The sequence below is a fragment of the Oncorhynchus tshawytscha genome, linkage group LG06, assembly GCF_018296145.1.
Source record: "Oncorhynchus tshawytscha isolate Ot180627B linkage group LG06, Otsh_v2.0, whole genome shotgun sequence".
Taxonomy (NCBI): domain Eukaryota; kingdom Metazoa; phylum Chordata; class Actinopteri; order Salmoniformes; family Salmonidae; genus Oncorhynchus; species Oncorhynchus tshawytscha.
This window is the reverse complement of record NC_056434.1, coordinates 14,181,289-14,206,635: the sequence shown is the minus strand read 5'-3', so window position 1 is coordinate 14,206,635 and position 25,347 is coordinate 14,181,289. Positions and strand designations below refer to the sequence as shown.

The 25,347-nt window shown below is 40.4% G+C and overlaps 1 protein-coding gene across 3 annotated transcripts in view; it reads left to right on the top strand.

The window, feature by feature from the left end:
- The first annotated feature begins 970 nt into the window (after window positions 1-970).
- The window catches only part of LOC112235408 (calcium/calmodulin-dependent protein kinase type IV), a 38,682-nt gene continuing 14,305 nt past the window's right edge, over window positions 971-25,347 (top strand). Inside the window, exons 1-6 of one of the 3 annotated variants that reach the window (XM_042323006.1) lie at window positions 971-1,236; window positions 1,784-1,925; window positions 4,363-4,441; window positions 4,529-4,591; window positions 5,928-6,010; window positions 6,579-6,651. In XM_042323006.1, coding sequence (XP_042178940.1) covers window positions 1,819-1,925; window positions 4,363-4,441; window positions 4,529-4,591; window positions 5,928-6,010; window positions 6,579-6,651 — 405 coding nt within the window. In that variant the 5' untranslated portion in view covers window positions 971-1,236; window positions 1,784-1,818. Of the gene's footprint in view, window positions 1,926-4,362; window positions 4,442-4,528; window positions 4,592-5,927; window positions 6,011-6,578; window positions 6,652-25,347 lie in introns of all 3 variants that reach the window. The other 2 variants (XR_002951058.2, XM_024403854.2) reach the window with 2 other exon arrangements.

Here is a 25,347-nt window from a genome sequence, read left to right as displayed (position 1 = left end):
ATAACCAAAATAACCTGGATTGCAGTTAGTTGAGATGACATTAAAGTACATTGTACAAGTGGATCATTGCCCTTTGAGATTGTGTGCAGATTATTATAGCAGTTGTGAAGATTTCCACAGACCTGTGACTCTGAACATGCAGGCTTTCTAAGATTACATAAGAATACATGTATTATTGTTACCGTAATCTCAAAATGTTAGGGGTAGGAAGCATGTGACGAATACAATTTGATTTGGATGTGTTACTCATTTTAAGTGTTGCATAATACTGCTACATTATTTTGTAAGATAGCCTTAATTAAGAGCCTCAATATGGCAGCATATGTTCACCTGTTTATGCTGCAAACAACCGGAAGCCACTGGGCTTTGAAGATGTGTGCTGGCGGGGGCTTATCTGGACAGCATACAAGCTGAGTGATAGAGTTCTAATGGTTGTATTGCTTGAAGTGTTCTTGAGAACTGACGTTAGTAGGTGGCACCATTTGCAGTCACGTGCTAATCGTTCACTAGTCTAGTACGCACTATAACCACCGAGTTGATGCGGGAAGCTTTCCATGGTGCTGAACTCAGAATGGAAGCACACCGGACGGGACATGATTTTTCACAATCCGAATTGATACATAATTTTATATTTTTTCTACTAAATATACTGAATCTAAGGATTAGGCACCGGGTTCCTCCACACATATTATCAAAAATAGATTGCCAGTAGTATTGACAACCGTTGAAATCAGTGGCGTATTATTGGGATATTCCCCTCATTGACATTTTGGTTGGATACCCGATACAATTCCATATGTGGACCGGGGCTTTGATTGACTGTTTGACTTCCAATTGCAGCGCAGATTGTGGTTTCTGTGAATGCAACGGATTGGAAGAAATCTGTGGAGGGCGTAGAGCATATTTCCCCTCAATGACTGTATGATGGTCCTCCTACCCCCCCCCCCCCAACCCCGAATACAACAGCTTCACAGCCACCACCTACCCACCCCAAACCAAGGATGAAAGGAGGAACACACTGTATAGCGAGAAAAGTGCAGACCATTGGATGGGCGTTCATATAGAGACCAATAGTGAAGCGTGCATCAGCCGCGAGACAAAATCTATATTTGCGAATATTATCAAACAACATACACATAGACCTATTGACGGATCATGATTATTGACGCAGCTTAATTAAAGTATTCTATATCGGACCATGGAATGTTCTTTGTCACAGACCTCGGGACTATTGAGGTGCTTCGATGCATGATATAGTAATGCTTTCATGAGTACACTGTTGTGGATGGGATTGTGCTGCAAAAAATTCAAAGCTTAGGCTATATATTTATGGATTCGGGTATTCACACGGCGAGGCCCCTTGGAACCTGCGACAAATGTGGTTATGGATTGTGAAACTTCGAGTAAAGGATGGTTATGAATGCGCGAATTAAATAGTGTCGGTACATTGAAATAATAGAACAATAATGGATGATTTTTGTTACGTGATATATTGCATAGTGACTAAGCTCGCGCTGTAATGCGAAGCTTACATGGGTTTTGATATCGGCGCTGACAATATATTTCTGTGTGTCAACGTAAACATTTGGATTATCTTTGGCTGAACATAACAGTGAGAGTTGTTAACCAAAGACTGGTTAGCTTTACATGGCTTGTCGTTATTTGGCGCGGGGGAATTCATTAAACATAATGCCTTCTCTTCGTTTTGCTAATCTGAACATTAATTTTTAATCTTAAAAAGAGGAAAAGTAGTGTGTGTGCGTTTGGGTTTTGCGCTCCTCAGGAATCCTGTGATTTGTGTGATTGGCCAACATCAACATGCCCACCTCACGCTCGGGCGCCAGCCCCGTGGAATACTGGGTGGATGGATCTCGCAGAGATGTCTCCATGGAAGAGTTCTACACCATGGGTCCTGAACTGGGAAGGTAGAGTACTGAACTGTTCCTTCATTGACACCAATTTGTAAACACCACCAGCACCATCACCGTCATAACTAACATTAGGCTATAACTAGCAATGCAAAATGGCTTTCTAAGATACAAATACTATTATTATACAGATCATAAACATAACGTTAGCTAGTGAGCTAGCCAGCTAACATTAGCTAGCTAGCTAACAGTACACTTTAACTTGAAATGAAAACACTTTCTGACAAAATTAGAAATATATCATATCTGAAAATGTAGCTAGCTAGACTCTCTTACCCCTATACATGGATGAACGCTTCTCCCTCTCTGTCACAGATGCCATGGTTGCTCTTAGTTTGAAGATGTAATCCGGAGACAGTGGTTTTATACAACTGCCTTCTGTGTGTTCTGTTTTCAACTCTCTCCGCATATTTGCAATCAAATGCCAGAATTTTCTCCATCTCCTTAGCTCCCATTCTCTGCTTCCACTGGGCATTCCACTGACTTCAAAACATCGGTCAACTTCTTTCGTGACAAGAACACTGTTGATCGCTGTTTAATGTCTGGTTCAGTGAAAATGTTTTTTAAAATCTAAATCAGAGATTTCCTCATCGTCTGATTTATTTTCAGAGTCAGAGAGAGTCAGCATGGCACGATCATCCTCCAGAAAGTGGAGAGCATTAGCAAAAATGTTGCAGTTCTTTGTGAGATCTTTCAAAAATCCGCATTAGAAAGGATTACCTACACATACAGAGCAGCTCATGTTATAGACAGAAGCATGCTTCATGGAAGACCAATCTGAAGTCATCTCTCGGCATGTCCAGCCCATCCATTTTGTCCTCAGAACAGATTTTGTCTGGGTGTAACGGATGTGAAACGGCTAACTAGTCAGCGGTGGTGTGCGCTAAATAGCGTTTCAATCGGTGACGTCACTTGCTCTGAGACCTTGAAGTAGTTGTTCCCCTTGCTCTGCAAGGGCTGCGGCTTTTGTGGAGCGATGGGTAACGATGCTTCGTGGGTGACTGTTGTTGATGTGTGCAGAGGGTTCCTGGTTCGCGCCCGGGTATGGGCGAGGGGACGGTCTAAAGTTATACTGTTACATTGGTGCCGTGACCCAGATCACTGGTTGCTGCGGAAAAGGAGGAGGTCAAAAGGGGGGTGAGTGTAACGGATGTGAAACGGCTAGCTTAGCTAGCGGTGATACGCGCTAAATAGCGTTTCAATCGGTGACGTCACTTGCTCTGAGACCTTGAAGTAGTTGTTCCCCTTGCTCTGCAAGGGCCGCAGCTTTGGGGAACGATGGGTAACGATGCTTCGTGGGTGACTGTTGTTGATGTGTGCAGAGGGTTCCTGGTTCGCGCCCGGGTATGGGCGAGGGGACGGTCTAAAGTTATACTGTTACATGGGCATGGATTCAACAAGGTGTCGAAAGCGTTCCACAACGCCATGTTGATTCCAATTCTTCCCACAGTTGTGTTAAGTTGGCTGGATGTCCTTTGGGTGGTGAACCATTCTTCATACACACAGGAAACTGTTGAGCTACCCACCAGCATTGCAGTTCTTGACACAAACCAGTGCACCTGGCACCTACTACCATACCCCGTTCAACGGCACTTAAATCTTTTGTCTTGCCTATTCACCCTCTGAATGACACACACACAACCCATGTCTCAATTGTCTCAAGGCTTAAAAATGGTTCTTTAACCTTTCTCCTCCCCTTCATCTAAACTGAATGAAGTGGATTTAACACGTGCCATATATAAAGGATCATAGTTTTCACCGCCATTCATCTGGTCAGTCTATGTCATGGAAAGAGCAGGTGTCCTTAATGTTTTGTACACTCAGTGTACATTTGGCCAGGGAATTATCTCTAGATTTCCAAGTAGATTTCAAAGCAACAGACAACACAAGACAGCCCAGTCACAAATCAACAGATTACTCATGGTTTGAGCCCATACTTAGAGCTACCCTCTGCTCACTCATGTAGTGGTGTCATGGCTCTGAATAGCTTTTATTTCATGTTTCCCTCTACAATGACTTTTATATCCATCTTTGCCATAAGAATGTGGATGGACATCTAATGGCTCACCATTGACTCTACATTGGCCACATGTTACATGGAGTTGTCGTTGTAATGCTTTAGATGGAAGTCAGCTTATGAAATGCTTAGAAACGTTGTTACATAGTTTGTTTACCATTGAATTAAGTAATTACATGTAACAATCTGTTGTTCTTGATTTACTCTATGTATGACTAAAAGTGCTTATAATAAAATGGTTTATACATATATGTATTTACTTATGTTGATATGAGCAAATGACATAATACTTACAAACAATGAAATAATGATTCATAAGCAGTTCATGAGCAGAGCTAAAATGCTGAATCATTGCACTATGGAGAGACAACCATATGATCATAGTTGTTTATGTTGATTGATTGTTCTTCTTCCCAGGGGGGCTACGTCAGTGGTGTTTCGCACTGAGGAGAAGCAGACACAGAAGCCCTATGCTGCAAAGGTCCTGAAGAAGACTGTGAGTCCTTCTTTTGGCCATTTTGAACAGCTGAGCTGACTATGAATAATATATTAATGCACTCGTCTCATTCTCATTCCATTTCAGATTGACAAGAAAATAGTGCGGACTGAAATTGGAGTTCTGCTGCGACTTTCCCACCCAAATATTGTAAGCTTTTACAGTTTAAAAAAATAAGTTATTTTTATAAATATATTTTTTAATATCCGAGACACCACTCTAAAAAATGTTTTAAACCCCTTTTCTAAGCCTAACCATGATTTACATGAACAATAGTGGTGACTTGTTGTTGGACACTAGTAACTAGAATGTTTTGATATACACTGCTGAGTATTCAGACCATGGACGAACTGGGCAATTTCAGCTTCCAGGAATTGTGTACAGATCCTTGCGACATGGGCCGTGCATTATCATGCTGAAACATGAGTTGATGATGGTGGATGAATGGTACGACAATGGGCCTCAGGATCTTTGCATGGTATCTCTGTGCATTCAAATTGCCATCGATAAAATGCAATTATGTTTGTTGTCTGTAGCTTATGCGTGACCATGCCATAACCCCACCGCCAACATGGGGCACTCTGTTCACAACTTTGACAACAGCAAACCACTTCCCCACATACATGCTGTCTGCCATCTGCCAGGTATAGTTGAAACTGGGATTCATCTGTGAAGAGCCCACTTCTCCAGTGTGCCAGTGGCTTTAAAGGTGAGCATTTGCCCACTGAAGTCAATTACAACGCCGAACTTCATTCAGGTCAAGACCCTGGTGAGGACGACAAGCCCGCAGATGACCTCCCCTAAGATGGTTGGCAGAGAATTTCTTCAGTTGTGCAAACCCACAGTTTCATCAGCTGTTCGGATGGCTGGTCTGACAATCTCGGAGGCAATGAAGCCAGATGTAGGAGGTCCTGTGCTGGCGTGGTTACACGTGGTCTGCGGTTATGAGCACGATTGGACGTACTGCCAAATGATCTAAAACGACATTGGAGGCGGCTTATGGTAGAGAAATTAACATGAAATTCGCTGGCAACTGCTCTGGTGGACCTTCCTGCAATCAGCACACTCCCTCAAAACTTGAGACATCTGTGGCATTGTGTTGTGTGACAAAACTACACATTTCAGAGTGGCGTTTTATTGCCCTCAGCACAAGGTGCACCTGTGTAATGATCATGCTGTTTAATCAGCTTCTTGATATGCCACACCTGTCAAGTGGATGGATTTGAGAGAAACAAGCTTTTTGTGAGTATGAAATATTTCTGGGATTTTAAAAATTTCAGCTCAAACATCGGACCAACACTTTATATGTTGCGTTTATATTTTTGTTAATTGTATATTGTTTTATTAACTATTTATAAGAGCATGATTGAAATTAACATTAATGGTGACTTCTTCTTTCTGTTTGCATTAATATTGTTGATATGTTGGCTTGTGTTTTTCCAACATTTAGTGTTTTTCTTCCTCATCTTCCTCTCATCTTCCTCAGATCCGTCTGAAGGAGATCTTTGAGACCGAGACAGACATCGCCCTCATCTTGGAGCTGGTGACCGGAGGGGAACTCTTTGACAGGTGATTACACCCCAAATATACCACCCCTATGACCCTGTCTAATCCTCAAATCCTTGCTGAAATTGGTTTCAATTCGGCGGAGCCAGAGGTGGAACCAGTGGCCTCATGCGATCCCCCCGTTCCATTTCTCTGCTTTGTCATTAGCAGACATGTATGACACTGGCTTTATTAAGATGCAGAGTATAAAAGGATTAGAAAATGAAATGTGTAATGGCCCTCACCAGCACTGTTACCAAGGAAACGATTAGAAGACTGGTTGGAGCACAGGCCCCACCCAATCTGTAGAACTCATTATGACTATTGCGCAATATCATAGACCCTTTCTCTACTGTTCTGTTTTATTTTGATATAATAGCACTGTAAATAAATGAAAAAACTATTTCATCTCTTTATCCTCCTATCACCTTATAGGTTTAGCAAAGTTTGACAGTAACAACTGCCTACAATTCTCTCTTCATGTTTTCTGACTTTCACAGAGTTAAGAATTGAATAATCTCTCAAAGTGGGGCATTTGAACTCGGTGTAACATTTTGACTCCCTGTCCGTTTGTCTCTTTCTGCTCTTTCAGGATTGTGGAGAGAGGGTATTACAGCGAGAGAGATGCTGCCCACGTCATCAAGCAGATTCTGGAGGCAGTGGCGGTAAGAGATGTGATTGAATGGCCACTGATGAGCTGTTGAGTAGGACTGTGCCTTGTGAAATCAAATGCCTTGGAATTTAGAATGACTTCTTAGATGCACATCACGCCTCTATGCAGAGAGGAGAGAGATGCTGCTGCTGCTGCGTGTCTTGTCTTTCAGTTTGATTGCATCATTTGGCTTCAATAGAAGACAGGTCAACATCGAGCTGAGGGAGACTTTTCAGTAATGATGTTTTGACAAAGCTTGTTCAATCGAGACAGGTCTCTTATCCTTCGGAAAATGATAAGAAAATACACATACTTTAAGGCTTAAAGTTACATTTGTTTCAAGTTTGCTCTTATCCATGACCTACTGTGTCCAGTCACTGCACTGAATTATGAGACTTAACTGTAGACTTACTTTGAGTCATAATCACATTTCATCTTTAAAGGTCAATATGTTCAGACTGTTATTTTCGGGGGATTGTTATTTTCGGGGGGAGAGACACTGCAATCACTGCCCTTAACTTGCAGCCGGCATTGAGTGGTGTTTCAGGCAGAATGATACCTGAACCCCCAAAAATAGTAGATGATAATTTAGCCAGTGGAAAATGCCTCTAAACAAATGTTTTGGGGTGTAGGACTTGGCAATGGCATCAATGAATATCAACCAGAGGAATAGTGTTAGAGCCTGTATTGTAATCCCATTATACATGCAGCTACAGTAGAGGCTTGGCTGCACACACACACACCCACTATGTTTCTCTGGGTGGTAGATATGGGTCAGATGTGTCATCAGTCTCAGTTTGAGAAATGGCAGATAGGTGTGTGTGTGAGTGTACGTGTGTTTGAGTGACTCTACGCACGCGCGTGTAACCGTGCGCATGTGTGTTTTGTGCGCCGCAAGTGTGAAATAATCCTCTCAGAGAGCCATCCCCCCCCCACACACACACTCTTAATCTTCTGACTAAGAGAGGCAGCAGGGATGTGGGCTGCCTGTTATGTAACAGTGAGTATGTGCCTGTCTGACAACCAGGCCGCTGCCATCCGGCCCATTAGAACACTGCTTTTGGTTTCTAAAGCATTCTTAACACTGGTGGCTGTGTGGTGGGAAGCATGGGCTTTTAATCTGGAGTAAGGGTTCATCATTTGTTCATGATTGTGTGTGTGTGTGTGTGTGCATTGAGGCATGTGTGTGTGTGTGTGTCTGTCTGTGTGTGTGTGTGTCTGTCTGTGTGTGTGTGTGTGTGTGTGTGTGAGAGTGTGTGTGTGTGTGTGAGTGTGTGTGTGTGTGTGTGTGAGAGAGTGACAGAGAGAAGGGGCAATGCAGAGTTCAAGTTTTTTTGTTTTGTTTAATTGTGGGTGATTTTCCCCTCACTGCTTCACCTCAGAGTTAATCACCTCAGAGCTACTTTTACCGTCATGTTGAGTGTATATGCACTGCATGTTCCCTATACACAGCTAACTACCAAAATATAGGAAACACTTTAAATGAGGGATACAAAGTATATTGAAAGCCGGTGTTTCCACACAGGTGTGTTTCCTGAGTTAATTAAACAATTAACATCCCATCATGCTTAGGGTCATGTATAACAATGGGCAGTTATTTATGATTATTCTGGTTACCATGGCTAGAAGAATTGTGAATTTGAATCTCAAATTGTGAATTGTGAATCTCAGTGAATTTGAAAGAGGGTTCTCAAAGGAGCATAGGATGTTTAAAAGGTGTCTCTGTGTGTCTCAGTTACCAGAACTCAATCCAATTGAACACTTACGGGAGATTCTGGAGCGCCGCCTGAGACAGCGTTTTCCACCACCATCAACAAAACACCAAATTATGAAATGTCCATTTCGCCTCTGTGCGTAGGCCATTCCTTAGGGATATACAATGCATTCGGAAAGTATTCAGAACCCTTCACCTTTTCCACATTTTGTTACGTTACAGCCTTTAATCCTAAAATCTACACACAATACCCCATAATGACATCACAATACCCCATGATGACATCACAATACCCCATGATGACATCACAATACCCCATAATGACAAAGCAAGATTGTCTTGGCTGTGTGCTTAGGGTCGTTGTCCTGTTGGAAGGTGAACCTTCACCCCAGTCTGAGGTCCTGAGCGGTCTGGAGCAGGTTTTTGCTCTGTAGGGATATACAGTAGAACCAGTAGGTTGTAACTTGTGACTCATATACACCTGTGCAGGAGCATTTTTAATGACAGCAAGCCGATATAGATGTCTAGCACTGACATTGTTTTACAATATCACCTATAAATCCATTATGATTTCATACATCTTTTTCTGTAGATGAAATAGGCCTATTTAATCAAGCCTCCATGAGTCCATAACATTTTCCCTTAAATCTAAAAGAAATGTGCCCAGAAATCTTTCAACATGATTCATGCTTTAGTTTGTGTGTAACGAATCCCCATAGAGATCAAAGTGTTCTGTACTGTTTCTAGCAGGCTGGTCCTGATTCTCACTGTTTTTTTGTCATCTCGTTAAAAAACAACATCTGTCCAGAGCCCAGGCACACAAACTTAATTAACACAGCTCGACACCGCTATGAGTCATGGGTGTACTTTGGACCCTCCCCATCCAGCCAAGCTAGCGTTCTGCAGCGCAGAGCCAGCGCTAATGGCAGCTGATTCTCTGATTTACGACCTTTCCCCCAGGCAGACAGAGCCGGAGCATCTCAGGAGAGATGGGTTCAAAAGGTTCTGAGCGGGGACCCATCAATAGACAGTCTGGCAGGGGAGTGAATCAAGTTTTCCATTAGAACAAATAGCAGTCAGGCCAGGCACTTAGTGCCGATGCTAACTAACTAATGGCAGACCCAGGGCGTAACCACAGGCTTTCTCCGAGACGTCGCTGGCTAATTTCCCAGAATGAGTCCCGGCGTTCGCAGCCGGGAGGGGAAGTGTGCGGTAATGACAAGTGAGTGTTGTAAGCTGCCCCAGTAGGCCTGGGGCGGGTAGTCACCGTGGAAACTGGGCAAATATTTTGACTAGGTCATTAGAAGTCTCCTCATACGGCCTCTCTGGGTGGCTGATGAGGCCCACTGTATAGATGTACCTATACTAGAGAGGTCCTGACCTTAGCACAGTCATGATGATGTAGATTGTCATTGAAACAGAAAGCCCATAAGGTTACCTTTCAGAATAGCTAAAAAGCTAATGAGCATGTCTCAGCTTAGAATGGCAGGGGGCAATTCTAAGACTAACACTGTGCAATAGGAGAGCCAAGTTGCCAGTGGAAGAAAAAATACTAAATTGTCATACTTGAGTAAAAGTAAAGATACCTTAATAGAAAATGACTCAATTAAAAGTGAAAGTCACACAGTAAAATACTACTTGAGTCAAGAAAAATCAAGATCAAGAAAGAGGAGGATAAAGGAGCAAGGGTTGGGTGAGTATTAGGTGTGAGTGGTAGGCGTGAGTATTAGGTGTGAGTATTAGGTGTGAGTATTAGGTGTGAGTATTAGGTGTGAGTGGTAGGCGTGAGTATTAGGCGTGCGTATTAGGTATGAGTATTAGGTGTGAGTATTTGGCGTGAGTATTGGGCGTGAGTATTAGGTGTGAGTATTAGGTGTGAGTATTAGGCGTGAGTATTAAGCGTGAGTATTAGGTGTGAGTATTAGGCGTGAGTATTAGGCGTGAGTATTAGGCGTGAGTATTAGGCGTGAGTATTGGGCGTGAGTATTAGGTGTGAGTATTAGGCGTGAGTATTAGGCATGAGTATTAGCTGTGAGTACTAGGTTTGAATATTATGCGTGAGTATTAGGTGTGAGTATTAGGTGTGAGTATTAGGTGCGAGTATTAGGCGTGAGTATTAGGTGTGCCAAACAGTTGCTGTTAGATTACAATATTATAATTTTGTCTGACTATTTGGAACAGTGTAAACAACACTAAATAAATAAGTGTACCAGAGATTATGTTCTAACTAAAGAAATCTAAATATAAACCAGACTAAAAACAGGTGCATGCATTTGTGAATTGTGGTTTATTTATTGTTTAGACTAATTATTCAAAGCTCCCTTGGTTATTTAATTTTAAAATGAAAATGGTTGGTTGCAGTTCAAAGCATGAATGTATTGTATGTTGTGTGATGGCATGAACGAATGAATGATTGATTGGCAGATACAGTAGCCTATACAGTATATTGAAATATAGGCCTCAGTAAGATATGGTATTAAGACTAAACAGGATGGGCTCTTAGGCTCTTAGATCAATGGTGGTTATACAAGGCTGCTATACTAACCCTACTAATGATAATGACATGACTTATTATTATAATGATGATCATAATAACAATAAGAAGGAGAAAGGAGAAAAAGGAGGGTACAGGAGCGAAAGCTGTGTTTATTTTGTGTGACAAACAAGATTGAAATATAATTTTTTGCCTGTTTGGAACAGTGTAAAAAAACACTAAATAAATGATAAGTATAAGTAAACCGTCTGTTCTAACGCCCCACAAATTGTAAAGCCTTTATCTGTGAAATTGCTTAATCCAACATTTTGTCTTTGCATGAGGCGTGGTGCTCAACAGAAGCAAGACTTCAGATTTCTTAGGCAAAGACCTATTCGCCTGGGACATGTATTACTACATAACGTTGGTAATGTCATTATTACCCCAGAATGTCCGAAGATTCGGACAGGATTCTTTTTTTCCAAACTGCCCCCTCCCTGTAATTCTTTAAAAAAATTAATAAACTGACAGTTATGAAGGAAGCCTTGAGGTTTTTCTTCTAAGCGTGAATATATTTCAACAAGTACAGGCGATAACAGGGCCACACTGATAACTCCAGCTTGGTTCCCAAATTTCTGAACCATACCAATCCATCTTTGGTATGTTGTCGCCATAATATTTGAATTGAGGAAGTGTTATCCTAATCATTAGGATATTTTAGCGATCTGCAGTAGACGTCCTAAATACCCCCCAGTCTTCAGATGTGAGATAAATAGTGCACTTGCACTTGAGATGGGTTTTAAAGGCTATGGATGCAAAAGTCAACTGATCATTTCCAAACGTTCAGTGGCGAAACTAGAGTTTTTTTTACATGGGGTGGCCAGGGAGTGGCCAGGAGGTGGCCGAGGGGGTGGCCAGGAGGTGGCCAAGGGGGTGGCCAGGGAGTGGCCAGGAGGTGGCCAAGGGGGTGGCCAGGAGGTGGCCGAGCGGGTGGTCGAGGCTACTTCAGGGGTGAATCCTATGATTGCTAATCAGAGGTAGAAGTGATAATTCACTTAACCCAGAGTTCTTCTATGTGGCAGATGGTGTGGTCCAAAAGGGTTACTTCACTAGAATTATTTAACATACTATGAATAGACAGTGTCTCTACCTCGGAACTGCAGCTCAATTTCTCTCTCTCTCTCTCTCTCTCTCTCTCTCTCTCTCTCTCTCTCTCTCTCTCTCTCTCACAGGAGAAATTTGGGTCACTCTTTTTTCATGAAAATATAATCTGGGTCTATAAGTGTTGAACATCCTAAATATTGTCAGGAAATAAACCTCAAGCACCAAGGAGATAAGATAGCATTTGTGTTACATAAATTGCGTAGTTTATGTACAAAAAAGTAAATTAGAAAATAAAAGCACCGCAATTTGACATACCAGGTATCAAGCAGAAATCAAGCATAAGTGCCCATCAATATTACAAAGTTACAGTATCATATTTATGCTCATATATATTATGTAAACTAATAGCAAAGATTTTGGGGGGAATTAGCCTAATCCAGACCAAATTAAATCTGTGTGACATGATATTCTTTGGATTTATCATTGTAGAGTGTCAGTGTACTAGCTAGTACACAGTGCGGGTTTTAATCATGACCAGAGGGACTGCCTAAGTGCCAAATTATGCTAGGTAGATCTAAAACAGCAAAGTTCTGCGGTTCTGGTGAGAACTGGCAAAATGTTTCACAACCTCATCCATGTTGAGGGAGCGTGCCTTCCTTGACTTAACCTGTCATCAACCATTGTTGTCCTAAGGAGGGTTTTAATCTGTTTTAAAGCTGAGAAGCTTCTCTCACAAGAAGCACTGCTGACTGGTGTAACAACAGAAATCTTACAAAGTCAAAATATCTCATGGAAGACCTCTTTATAAGGTTCTAGAAACACAACAAAGTCTAGGAGAGTAGACGGTCTGTCCCTTCCTCCTTTCTCTCTCCTATCAAGAAGCCGCTTGGTTTGATGAACCTCATGTTTGAGGTCCTCTACATCTGACTCAGAGGTCTGAGCAAAGGCAAACAGAGGCTCCTCATTAAGGAATGTTGTACTCTTTGGGTTGAAAGACTGGACCCCTTATCCCGCAATTCTTCTTTGAAAAACACCTCTGCAGCTCCGCTGTGAGACTGTCAAGCACCTGATAAAAGATGGCTCTTTGGAAGCTCTCACCATCACTTTGGTCACTGTTGTTCTGTCATACGGTGCTCATCATCAATGAGTCGTGAAATCTTAAGCTTGTTTTAGGCTGTGTTTTACACACTGATTGAACACTTATTTTGCAGTGCTCTACAATCTCTTCACTCTCTTTCCATAGTTCTCCAAAGTAACCCTCACTTCTGTAGTCCTGTAATGTGTCTGTAAGGGCACCTACTAGACCCACAGCACATACTAGACCCACAGCACCTACTAGATCCACAGCCCTTGCTAGGTCAAGAGAGCTTGATTGGAGCATGTCAAAAAGACATTTGGCATCACCAAGCACTTTACAGAAGGTAACCAAAAGCCCTATGAAATGTAAATCTATCTGAGAAAGAAGGCACCTTGCCTCCACTGATCTATCACCTCTATTTTCAAGTGTGATATCCTGTAGCGCTCTCAGAACTGCTGGAAGCCTGTCCCTCAGATTACTGCATGCCATGTATCTGCAGGCCCACCTTACATCCATCCGTAAGTCTCTGTAGTTCCCTGGGCTGCTGCGGATACATCTCTTTCTGATTTCTGAACCACTTGAGATGAACGTACGAGCCAGATACAAAGTTATAAAGCTTCTGCAGGACAGAAAAAAAGTTAACTGCCTCAGGCACTGATTTTACAGCCTCGACAAGAACCAAATTCAAACAATGTGCATTACAGTGCACATAAAATGTTTTCAATACTTGTGAAGTCTGACCACACTGACTCTGACTAGCCTCAGGTAGGGAGCTGCTCTGACCTGGTGGTGGTAGACTGGGTCCTTGAGAAGTCTGACCACACTGACTCTGACTAGCCTCAGGTAGGGAGCTGCTCTGACCTGGTGGTGGTAGACTGGGTCCTTGTGAAGTCTGACCACACTGACTCTGACTAGCCTCAGGTAGGGAGCTGCTCTGACCTGGTGGTGGTAGACTGGGTCCTTGAGAAGTCTGACCACACTGACTCTGACTAGCCTCAGGTAGGGAGCTGCTCTGACCTGGTGGTGGTAGACTGGGTCCTTGTGAAGTCTGACCACACTGACTCTGACTAGCCTCAGGTAGGGAGCTGCTCTGACCTGGTGGTGGTAGACTGGGTCCTTGTGAAGTCTGACCACACTGACTCTGACTAGCCTCAGGTAGGGAGCTGCTCTGACCTGGTGGTGGTAGACTGGGTCCTTGTGAAGTCTGACCACACTGACTCTGACTAGCCTCAGGTAGGGAGCTGCTCTGACCTGGTGGTGGTAGACTGGGTCCTTGAGAAGTCTGACCACACTGACTCTGACTAGCCTCAGGTAGGGAGCTGCTCTGACCTGGTGGTGGTAGACTGGGTCCTTGTGAAGTCTGACCACACTGACTCTGACTAGCCTCAGGTAGGGAGCTGCTCTGACCTGGTGGTGGTAGACTGGGTCCTTGAGAAGTCTGACCACACTGACTCTGACTAGCCTCAGGTAGGGAGCTGCTCTGACCTGGTGGTGGTAGACTGGGTCCTTGTGAAGTCTGACCACACTGACTCTGACTAGCCTCAGGTAGGGAGCTGCTCTGACCTGGTGGTGGTAGACTGGGTCCTTGTGAAGTCTGACCACACTGACTCTGACTAGCCTCAGGTAGGGAGCTGCTCTGACCTGGTGGTGGTAGACTGGGTCCTTGTGAAGTCTGACCACACTGACTCTGACTAGCCTCAGGTAGGGAGCTGCTCTGACCTGGTGGTGGTAGACTGGGTCCTGTGAAGTCTGACCACACTGACTCTGACTAGCCTCAGGTAGGGAGCTGCTCTGACCTGGTGGTGGTAGACTGGGTCCTGTGAAGTCTGACCACACTGACTCTGACTAGCCTCAGGTAGGGAGCTGCTCTGACCTGGTGGTGGTAGACTGGGTCCTGTGAAGTCTGACCACACTGACTCTGACTAGCCTCTGGCAGGGAGCTGCTCTGGGGTCCAGTGGTGATGCAAGGGCTGGGGTCTGTTTGCACCTGATCTGCCTGTTTGTGCTTCTTTAAAAAGAAGTCTGATATCTCTCCCTTTCTTTTCATGTTTAATTGACCCTATGAAAGAATAAGACAGTCTGTGGTTACATCTAAGCATCCAATTACCCACATTTTAGTCCAATCTCAACCTTAATTACAAATCCCCATTATCATGACTGTACCTTAAAATCAACTACCAGCATAAATTACTAGTTAGATCATGGCTAGCCCTACTCTGCAGTAAGTTACTAGTCAGATCATGGCTAGCCCTCTCTGCAGTAAGTAACTAGTTAGATCATGGCTAGCCCTACTCTGCAGTAAGTTACTAGTCAGATCATGGCTAGCCCTCTCTGCAGTAAGTAACTAGTTAGATCATGACTATCCCCCTCTGCAGTAAGTTACTAGTTAGATCATGGCTAGCCCTCTCTGCAGTAAGTTACTAGTTAGATCATGGCTCGCCCTACTCTGCAGTAAGTTACTAGTTAGATCATGGCTAGCCTTACTCTGCAGTAAGTTACTAGTTAGATCATGGCTAGTCCTACTCTGCAGTAAGTAACTAGTTAGATCATGGCTAGCCCTACTCTGCAGTAAGTAACTAGTTAGATCATGGCTAGTCCTACTCTGCAGTAAGTAACTAGTTAGATCATGGCTAGCCCTACTCTGCAGTAAGTAACTAGTTAGATCATGGCTAGTCCTACTCTGCAGTAAGTAACCAGTTAGATCATGGCTAGCCCTACTCTGCAGTAAGTTACTAGTTAGATCATGGCTAGCCCTACTCTGCAGTAAGTAACTAGTTCGATCATGGCTAGTCCTACTCTGCAGTAAGTAACTAGTTAGATCATGGCTAGTCCTACTCTGCAGTAAGTAACTAGTTAGATCATGGCTAGCCCTACTCTGCAGTAAGTTACTAGTTAGATCATGGCTAGCCCTACTCTGCAGTAAGTTACTAGTTAGATCATGGCTAGCCCTACTCTGCAGTAAGTAACTAGTTAGATCATGGCTAGTCCTACTCTGCAGTAAGTAACTAGTTAGATCATGGCTAGTCCTACTCTGCAGTAAGTAACTAGTTAGATCATGGCTAGCCCTACTCTGCAGTAAGTTACTAGTTAGATCATGGCTAGTCCTACTCTGCAGTAAGTTACTAGTTAGATCATGGCTAGCCCTACTCTGCAGTAAGTTACTAGTTAGATCATGGCTAGCCCTACTCTGCAGTAAGTTACTAGTTAGATCATGGCTAGCCCTACTCTGCAGTAAGTAACTAGTTAGATCATGGCTAGCCCTACTCTGCAGTAAGTTACTAGTTAGATCATGGCTAGCCCTACTCTGCAGTAAGTTACTAGTTAGATCATGGCTAGCCCTACTCTGCAGTAAATTACTAGTTAGATCATGGCTAGCCCTACTCTGCAGTAAGTAACTAGTTAGATCATGGCTAGTCCTACTCTGCAGTAAGTTACTAGTTAGATCATGGCTAGCCCTACTCTGCAGTAAGTTACTAGTTAGATCATGGCTAGCCCTACTCTGCAGTAAGTAACTAGTTAGATCATGGCTAGCCCTACTCTGCAGTAAGTAACTAGTTAGATCATGGCTAGTCCTACTCTGCAGTAAGTTACTAGTTAGATCATGGCTAGCCCTACTCTGCAGTAAGTTACTAGTTAGATCATGGCTAGCCCTACTCTGCAGTAAGTAACTAGTTCGATCATGGCTAGTCCTACTCTGCAGTAAGTAACTAGTTAGATCATGGCTAGTCCTACTCTGCAGTAAGTAACTAGTTAGATCATGGCTAGCCCTACTCTGCAGTAAGTTACTAGTTAGATCATGGCTAGCCCTACTCTGCAGTAAGTTACTAGTTAGATCATGGCTAGCCCTACTCTGCAGTAAGTAACTAGTTAGATCATGGCTAGTCCTACTCTGCAGTAAGTAACTAGTTAGATCATGGCTAGTCCTACTCTGCAGTAAGTAACTAGTTAGATCATGGCTAGCCCTACTCTGCAGTAAGTTACTAGTTAGATCATGGCTAGTCCTACTCTGCAGTAAGTTACTAGTTAGATCATGGCTAGCCCTACTCTGCAGTAAGTTACTAGTTAGATCATGGCTAGCCCTACTCTGCAGTAAGTTACTAGTTAGATCATGGCTAGCCCTACTCTGCAGTAAGTAACTAGTTAGATCATGGCTAGCCCTACTCTGCAGTAAGTTACTAGTTAGATCATGGCTAGCCCTACTCTGCAGTAAGTTACTAGTTAGATCATGGCTAGCCCTACTCTGCAGTAAATTACTAGTTAGATCATGGCTAGCCCTACTCTGCAGTAAGTAACTAGTTAGATCATGGCTAGTCCTACTCTGCAGTAAGTTACTAGTTAGATCATGGCTAGTCCTACTCTGCAGTAAATTACTAGTTAGATCATGGCTAGCCCTACTCTGCAGTAAGTAACTAGTTAGATCATGGCTAGCCCTACTCTGCAGTAAATTACTAGTTAGATCATGGCTAGCCCTACTCTGCAGTAAGTAACTAGTTAGATCATGGCTAGTCCTACTCTGCAGTAAGTTACTAGTTAGATCATGGCTAGTCCTACTCTGCAGTAAATTACTAGTTAGATCATGGCTAGCCCTACTCTGCAGTAAGTAACTAGTTAGATCATGGCTAGTCCTACTCTGCAGTAAGTAACTAGTTAGATCATGGCTAGCCCTACTCTGCAGTAAGTAACTAGTTAGATCATGGCTAGCCCTACTCTGCAGTAAGTTACTAGTTAGATCATGGCTAGCCCTACTCTGCAGTAAGTAACTAGTTAGATCATGGCTAGCCCTACTCTGCAGTAAGTTACTAGTTAGATCATGGCTAGCCCTACTCTGCAGTAAGTTACTAGTTAGATCATGGCTAGCCCTACTCTGCAGTAAATAACTAGTTAGATCATGGCTAGTCCTACTCTGCAGTAAGTTACTAGTTAGATCATGGCTAGCCCTCTCTGCAGTAAGTTACTAGTTAGATCATGGCTAGCCCTACTCTGCAGTAAGTTACTAGTTAGATCATGGCTAGCCCTACTCTGCAGTAAGTAACATAGCTAGCTATAATTTCTTACACCTTTACTGTTTGCTAACAGGCTATCTGCAAATTGTGGTAATCATTTGGGTAATGTTAACAGATTGATAATAACAATTTTTTGTTTTGAGTTCAAGTATGAAAATCTAACTGAGTTAATGGAATTAAATTGCTGAATGTTACTCAGCTGAACACTGACAGCTGTAGCCTACTAGTTACCCCACATTAGCTAAACATTTATATACTGTAACTTACGACACTGCACTCTATATGTGTGTATTACTAGCACAGATGTAAACATAATGTTAAGCTAAATTGGGAACCGATCTCCCTTTTCTGATTAACTGTCTGTTAATGAAGCCAAAGGTCTAACATTAACTTACACAGTGACTCAACTTACGTAAAGTTGTTCAGGAAACCTAAACCTGATGCTAAACATTAAAACATACTTGAAATATAATGCTTTTGCCAATCGCGAAAAGAGCTTGTGGAGCTGTGGAAATATTCTCTCTTCTTCTTCTGTATGTTCTTCTTCTTCTGTATCTCACAACCAACGTTAATATTCTCTCTTCTTCTTCTGTATGTTCTTCTTCTTCTGTATCTCACAACCAACATTAATATTCTCTCTTCTTCTTCTGTATGTTCTTCTTCTTCTGTATCTCACAACCAACGTTAATATTCTCTCTTCTTCTTCTGTATGTTCTTCTTCTGTATCTCACAACCAACGTTAATATTCTCTCTTCTTCTTCTTCTTCTTCTTCTTCTGTATCTCACAACCAACATTAATATTCTCTCTTCTTCTTCTTCTTCTTCTTCTTCTGTATCTCACAACCAACGTTAATATTCTCTCTTCTTCTTCTGTATGTTCTTCTTCTTCTTCTGTATCTCACAACCAACGTTAATATTCTCTCTTCTTCTTCTGTATGTTCTTCTTCTTCTTCTGTATCTCACAACCAACATTAATATTCTCTCTTCTTCTTCTGTATGTTCTTCTTCTTCTGTATCTCACAACCAACGTTAATATTCTCTCTTCTTCTTCTGTATGTTCTTCTTCTTCTGTATCTCACAACCAACGTTAATATTCTCTCTTCTTCTTCTGTATGTTCTTCTTCTTCTGTATCTCACAACTAACATTAATATTCTCTCTTCTTCTTCTGTATGTTCTTCTTCTTCTGTATCTCACAACCAACGTTAATATTCTCTCTTCTTCTTCTGTATGTTCTTCTTCTTCTGTATCTCACAACTAACATTAATATTCTCTCTTCTTCTTCTGTATGTTCTTCTTCTTCTTCTTCTTCTGTATCTCACAACTAACATTAATATTCTCTCTTCTTCTTCTGTATGTTCTTCTTCTTCTTCTTCTTCTTCTGTATCTCACAACCAACGTTAATATTCTCTCTTCTTCTTCTGTATGTTCTTCTTCTTCTTCTGTATCTCACAACCAACATTAATATTCTCTCTTCTTCTTCTTCTTCTTCTTCTGTATCTCACAACCAACATTAATATTCTCTCTTCTTCTTCTGTATGTTCTTCTTCTTCTTCTGTATCTCACAACCAACATTAATATTCTCTCTTCTTCTTCTGTATGTTCTTCTTCTTCTTCTGTATCTCACAACCAACATTAATATTCTCTCTTCTTCTTCTGTATGTTCTTCTTCTTCTTCTGTATCTCACAACCAACATTAATATTCTCTCTTCTTCTTCTGTATGTTCTTCTTCTTCTGTATCTCACAACCAACATTAATATTCTCTCTTCTTCTTCTGTATCTCACAACCAACATTAATATTCTCTCTTCTTCTTCTGTATCTCACAACCAACGTTAATATTCTCTCTTCTTCTTCTGTATCTCACAACCAACATTAATATTCTCTCTTCTTCTTCTGTATCTCACAACCAACGTTAATATTCTCTCTTCTTCTTCTGTATCTCACAACCAACATTAATATTCTCTCTTCTTCTTCTGTATGTTCTTCTTCTTCTTCTGTATCTCACAACCAACATTAATATTCTCTCTTCTTCTTCTGTATGTTCTTCTTCTTCTGTATCTCACAACCAACATTAATATTCTCTCTTCTTCTTCTGTATCTCACAACCAACGTTAATATTCTCTCTTCTTCTTCTTCTTCTGTATCTCACAACCAACGTTAATATTCTCTCTTCTTCTTCTTCTTCTGTATCTCACAACCAACGTTAATATTCTCTCTTCTTCTTCTTCTGTATCTCACAACCAACGTTAATATTCTCTCTTCTTCTTCTGTATGTTCTTCTTCTTCTGTATCTCACAACCAACGTTAATATTCTCTCTTCTTCTTCTTCTTCTTCTTCTGTATCTCACAACCAACGTTAATATTCTCTCTTCTTCTTCTGTATGTTCTTCTTCTTCTTCTGTATCTCACAACCAACATTAATATTCTCTCTTCTTCTTCTGTATGTTCTTCTTCTTCTTCTTCTTCTGTATCTCACAACCAACGTTAATATTCTCTCTTCTTCTTCTGTATGTTCTTCTTCTTCTTCTTCTGTATCTCACAACCAACATTAATATTCTCTCTTCTTCTTCTGTATCTCACAACCAACGTTAATATTCTCTCTTCTTCTTCTTCTTCTGTATCTCACAACCAACGTTAATATTCTCTCTTCTTCTTCTGTATGTTCTTCTTCTTCTGTATCTCACAACCAACGTTAATATTCTCTCTTCTTCTTCTTCTTCTTCTTCTGTATCTCACAACCAACGTTAATATTCTCTCTTCTTCTTCTGTATGTTCTTCTTCTTCTTCTGTATCTCACAACCAACATTAATATTCTCTCTTCTTCTTCTGTATGTTCTTCTTCTTCTTCTGTATCTCACAACCAACATTAATATTCTCTCTTCTTCTTCTGTATGTTCTTCTTCTTCTTCTGTATCTCACAACCAACGTTAATATTCTCTCTTCTTCTTCTTCTTCTTCTTCTGTATCTCACAACCAACGTTAATATTCTCTCTTCTTCTTCTGTATGTTCTTCTTCTTCTGTATCTCACAACCAACATTAATATTCTCTCTTCTTCTTCTGTATGTTCTTCTTCTTCTGTATCTCACAACCAACGTTAATATTCTCTCTTCTTCTTCTGTATGTTCTTCTTCTTCTGTATCTCACAACCAACGTTAATATTCTCTCTTCTTCTTCTGTATGTTCTTCTTCTTCTTCTTCTTCTGTATCTCACAACCAACGTTAATATTCTCTCTTCTTCTGTATGTTCTTCTTCTTCTTCTGTATGTTCTTCTTCTTCTTCTGTATGTTCTTCTTCTTCTTCTGTATCTCACAACCAACATTAATATTCTCTCTTCTTCTTCTGTATGTTCTTCTTCTTCTTCTTCTTCTGTATCTCACAACCAACATTAATATTCTCTCTTCTTCTTCTGTATGTTCTTCTTCTTCTGTATCTCACAACCAACATTAATATTCTCTCTTCTTCTTCTGTATGTTCTTCTTCTTCTGTATCTCACAACCAACGTTAATATTCTCTCTTCTTCTTCTGTATGTTCTTCTTCTTCTTCTTCTGTATCTCACAACCAACATTAATATTCTCTCTTCTTCTTCTGTATGTTCTTCTTCTTCTTCTTCTTCTTCTGTATCTCACAACCAACATTAATATTCTCTCTTCTTCTTCTGTATGTTCTTCTTCTTCTTCTTCTTCTGTATCTCACAACCAACGTTAATATTCTCTCTTCTTCTTCTGTATGTTCTTCTTCTTCTTCTGTATCTCACAACCAACATTAATATTCTCTCTTCTTCTTCTTCTTCTTCTTCTGTATCTCACAACCAACATTAATATTCTCTCTTCTTCTTCTGTATGTTCTTCTTCTTCTTCTTCTTCTGTATCTCACAACCAACATTAATATTCTCTCTTCTTCTTCTGTATGTTCTTCTTCTTCTGTATCTCACAACCAACATTAATATTCTCTCTTCTTCTTCTGTATCTCACAACCAACATTAATATTCTCTCTTCTTCTTCTGTATCTCACAACCAACGTTAATATTCTCTCTTCTTCTTCTTCTTCTGTATCTCACAACCAACATTAATATTCTCTCTTCTTCTTCTTCTTCTGTATCTCACAACCAACGTTAATATTCTCTCTTCTTCTTCTTCTTCTGTATCTCACAACCAACGTTAATATTCTCTCTTCTTCTTCTGTATGTTCTTCTTCTTCTGTATCTCACAACCAACGTTAATATTCTCTCTTCTTCTTCTGTATGTTCTTCTTCTTCTGTATCTCACAACTAACATTAATATTCTCTCTTCTTCTTCTGTATGTTCTTCTTCTTCTTCTTCTTCTGTATCTCACAACTAACATTAATATTCTCTCTTCTTCTTCTGTATGTTCTTCTTCTTCTTCTTCTTCTGTATCTCACAACCAACATTAATATTCTCTCTTCTTCTTCTGTATGTTCTTCTTCTTCTGTATCTCACAACTAACATTAATATTCTCTCTTCTTCTTCTGTATGTTCTTCTTCTTCTGTATCTCACAACCAACGTTAATATTCTCTCTTCTTCTTCTGTATGTTCTTCTTCTTCTGTATCTCACAACTAACATTAATATTCTCTCTTCTTCTTCTGTATGTTCTTCTTCTTCTTCTTCTTCTGTATCTCACAACCAACATTAATATTCTCTCTTCTTCTTCTGTATGTTCTTCTTCTTCTGTATCTCACAACCAACATTAATATTCTCTCTTCTTCTTCTGTATCTCACAACCAACATTAATATTCTCTCTTCTTCTTCTGTATCTCACAACCAACGTTAATATTCTCTCTTCTTCTTCTTCTTCTGTATCTCACAACCAACATTAATATTCTCTCTTCTTCTTCTTCTTCTGTATCTCACAACCAACGTTAATATTCTCTCTTCTTCTTCTTCTTCTGTATCTCACAACCAACGTTAATATTCTCTCTTCTTCTTCTGTATCTTCTTCTGTATCTCACAACCAACGTTAATATTCTCTCTTCTTCTTCTGTATGTTCTTCTTCTTCTTCTTCTGTATCTCACAACCAACATTAATATTCTCTCTTCTTCTTCTGTATGTTCTTCTTTCTTCTTCTGTATCTCACAACCAACGTTAATATTCTCTTCTTCTTCTGTATGTTCTTCTTCTTCTTCTTCTATCTCACTTAATATTCTTCTTCTTCTTCTGTATCTCACAAACGTTAATATTCTCTCTTCTTCTTCTTCTTCTGTTAATATTCTCTCTTTCTTTCTTCTTCTTCTGTATCTCACAACCAACGTTAATATTCTCTCTTCTTCTTCTTCTTCTTCTGTATCTCACAACCAACGTTAATATTCTTCTTCTTCTTCTGTATCTCTTCTTCTTCTGTATCCAAACCAACATTAATATTCTCTCTTCTTCTTCTGTATGTTCTTCTTCTTCTTCTTCTTCTGTATCTCACAACCAACGTTAATATTCTCTCTTCTTCTTCTGTATGTTCTTCTTCTTCTGTATCTCACAACCAACATTAATATTCTCTCTTCTTCTTCTGTATGTTCTTCTTCTTCTTCTGTATCTCACAACCAACATTAATATTCTCTCTTCTTCTTCTGTATGTTCTTCTTTCTTCTTCTTCTGTATCTCACAACCAACGTTAATATTCTCTCTTCTTCTTCTGTATGTTCTTCTTCTTCTTCTGTATCTCACAACCAACATTAATATTCTCTCTTCTTCTTCTGTTCTTCTTCTTCTTCTTCTTCTGTATGTTCTTCTTCTTCTTCTGTATCTCACAACCAACATTAATATTCTCTCTTCTTCTTCTGTATGTTCTTCTTCTTCTTCTGTATCTCACAACCAACGTTAATATTCTCTCTTCTTCTTCTGTATGTTCTTCTTCTTCTGTATCTCACAACCAACGTTAATATTCTTTCTTCTTCTGTATCTCTCACAACCAACGTTAATATTCTCTCTTCTTCTGTATGTTCTTCTTCTTCTGTATCTCACAACCAACGTTAATATTCTCTCTTCTTCTTCTTCTTCTTCTTCTTCTGTATCTCACAACCAACGTTAATATTCTCTCTTCTTCTTCTGTATGTTCTTCTTCTTCTTCTTCTTCTGTATCTTCTTCTTCTTCTTCTTCTGTATCTCAAACCAACGTTAATATTCTCTCTTCTTCTTCTGTATGTTCTTCTTCTTCTTCTTCTGTATCTCACAACCAACATTAATATTCTCTCTTCTTCTTCTGTATGTTCTTCTTCTTCTTCTGTATCTCACAACCAACATTAATATTCTCTCTTCTTCTTCTGTATGTTCTTCTTCTTCTTCTCACAACCAACGTATCTCACAATCCAACCAACGTTAATATTCTCTCTTCTTCTTCTGTATGTTCTTCTTCTTCTTCTGTATCTCACAACCAACATTAATATTCTCTCTTCTTCTTCTGTATGTTCTTCTTCTTCTTCTTCTTCTGTATCTCACGTTAATATTCTCTCTTCTTCTTATGTTCTTCTTCTTCTGTATCTCACAACCAACGTTAATATTCTCTCTTCTTCTTCTGTATGTTCTTCTTCTTCTTCTGTATGTTCTTCTTCTTCTTCTGTATCTCACAACCAACGTTAATATTCTCTCTTCTTCTTATGTTCTTCTTCTTCTGTATCTCACAACCAACGTTAATATTCTTCTTCTTCTTCTGTATGTTCTTCTTCTTCTGTATCTCACAACCAACGTTAATATTCTCTCTTCTTCTGTATCTCACAACCAACATTAATATTCTCTCTTCTTCTTCTGTATGTTCTTCTTCTTCTTCTTCTTCTGTATCTCACAACCAACGTTAATATTCTCTCTTCTTCTTCTGTATGTTCTTCTTCTTCTGTATCTCACAACCAACGTTAATATTCTCTCTTCTTCTTCTGTATCTCACAACCAACATTAATATTCTCTCTTCTTCTTCTGTATGTTCTTCTTCTTCTTCTTCTTCTGTATCTCACAACCAACATTAATATTCTCTCTTCTTCTTCTGTATGTTCTTCTTCTTCTTCTTCTTCTGTATCTCACAACCAACATTAATATTCTCTCTTCTTCTTCTGTATGTTCTTCTTCTTCTGTATCTCACAACCAACATTAATATTCTCTCTTCTTCTTCTTCTGTATCTCACAACCAACATTAATATTCTCTCTTCTTCTTCTGTATGTTCTTCTTCTTCTGTATCTCACAACCAACATTAATATTCTCTCTTCTTCTTCTTCTGTATCTCACAATCAACGTTAATATTCTCTCTTCTTCTTCTTCTGTATCTCACAACCAACATTAATATTCTCTCTTCTTCTTCTGTATGTTCTTCTTCTTCTTCTGTATCTTCTTCTTCT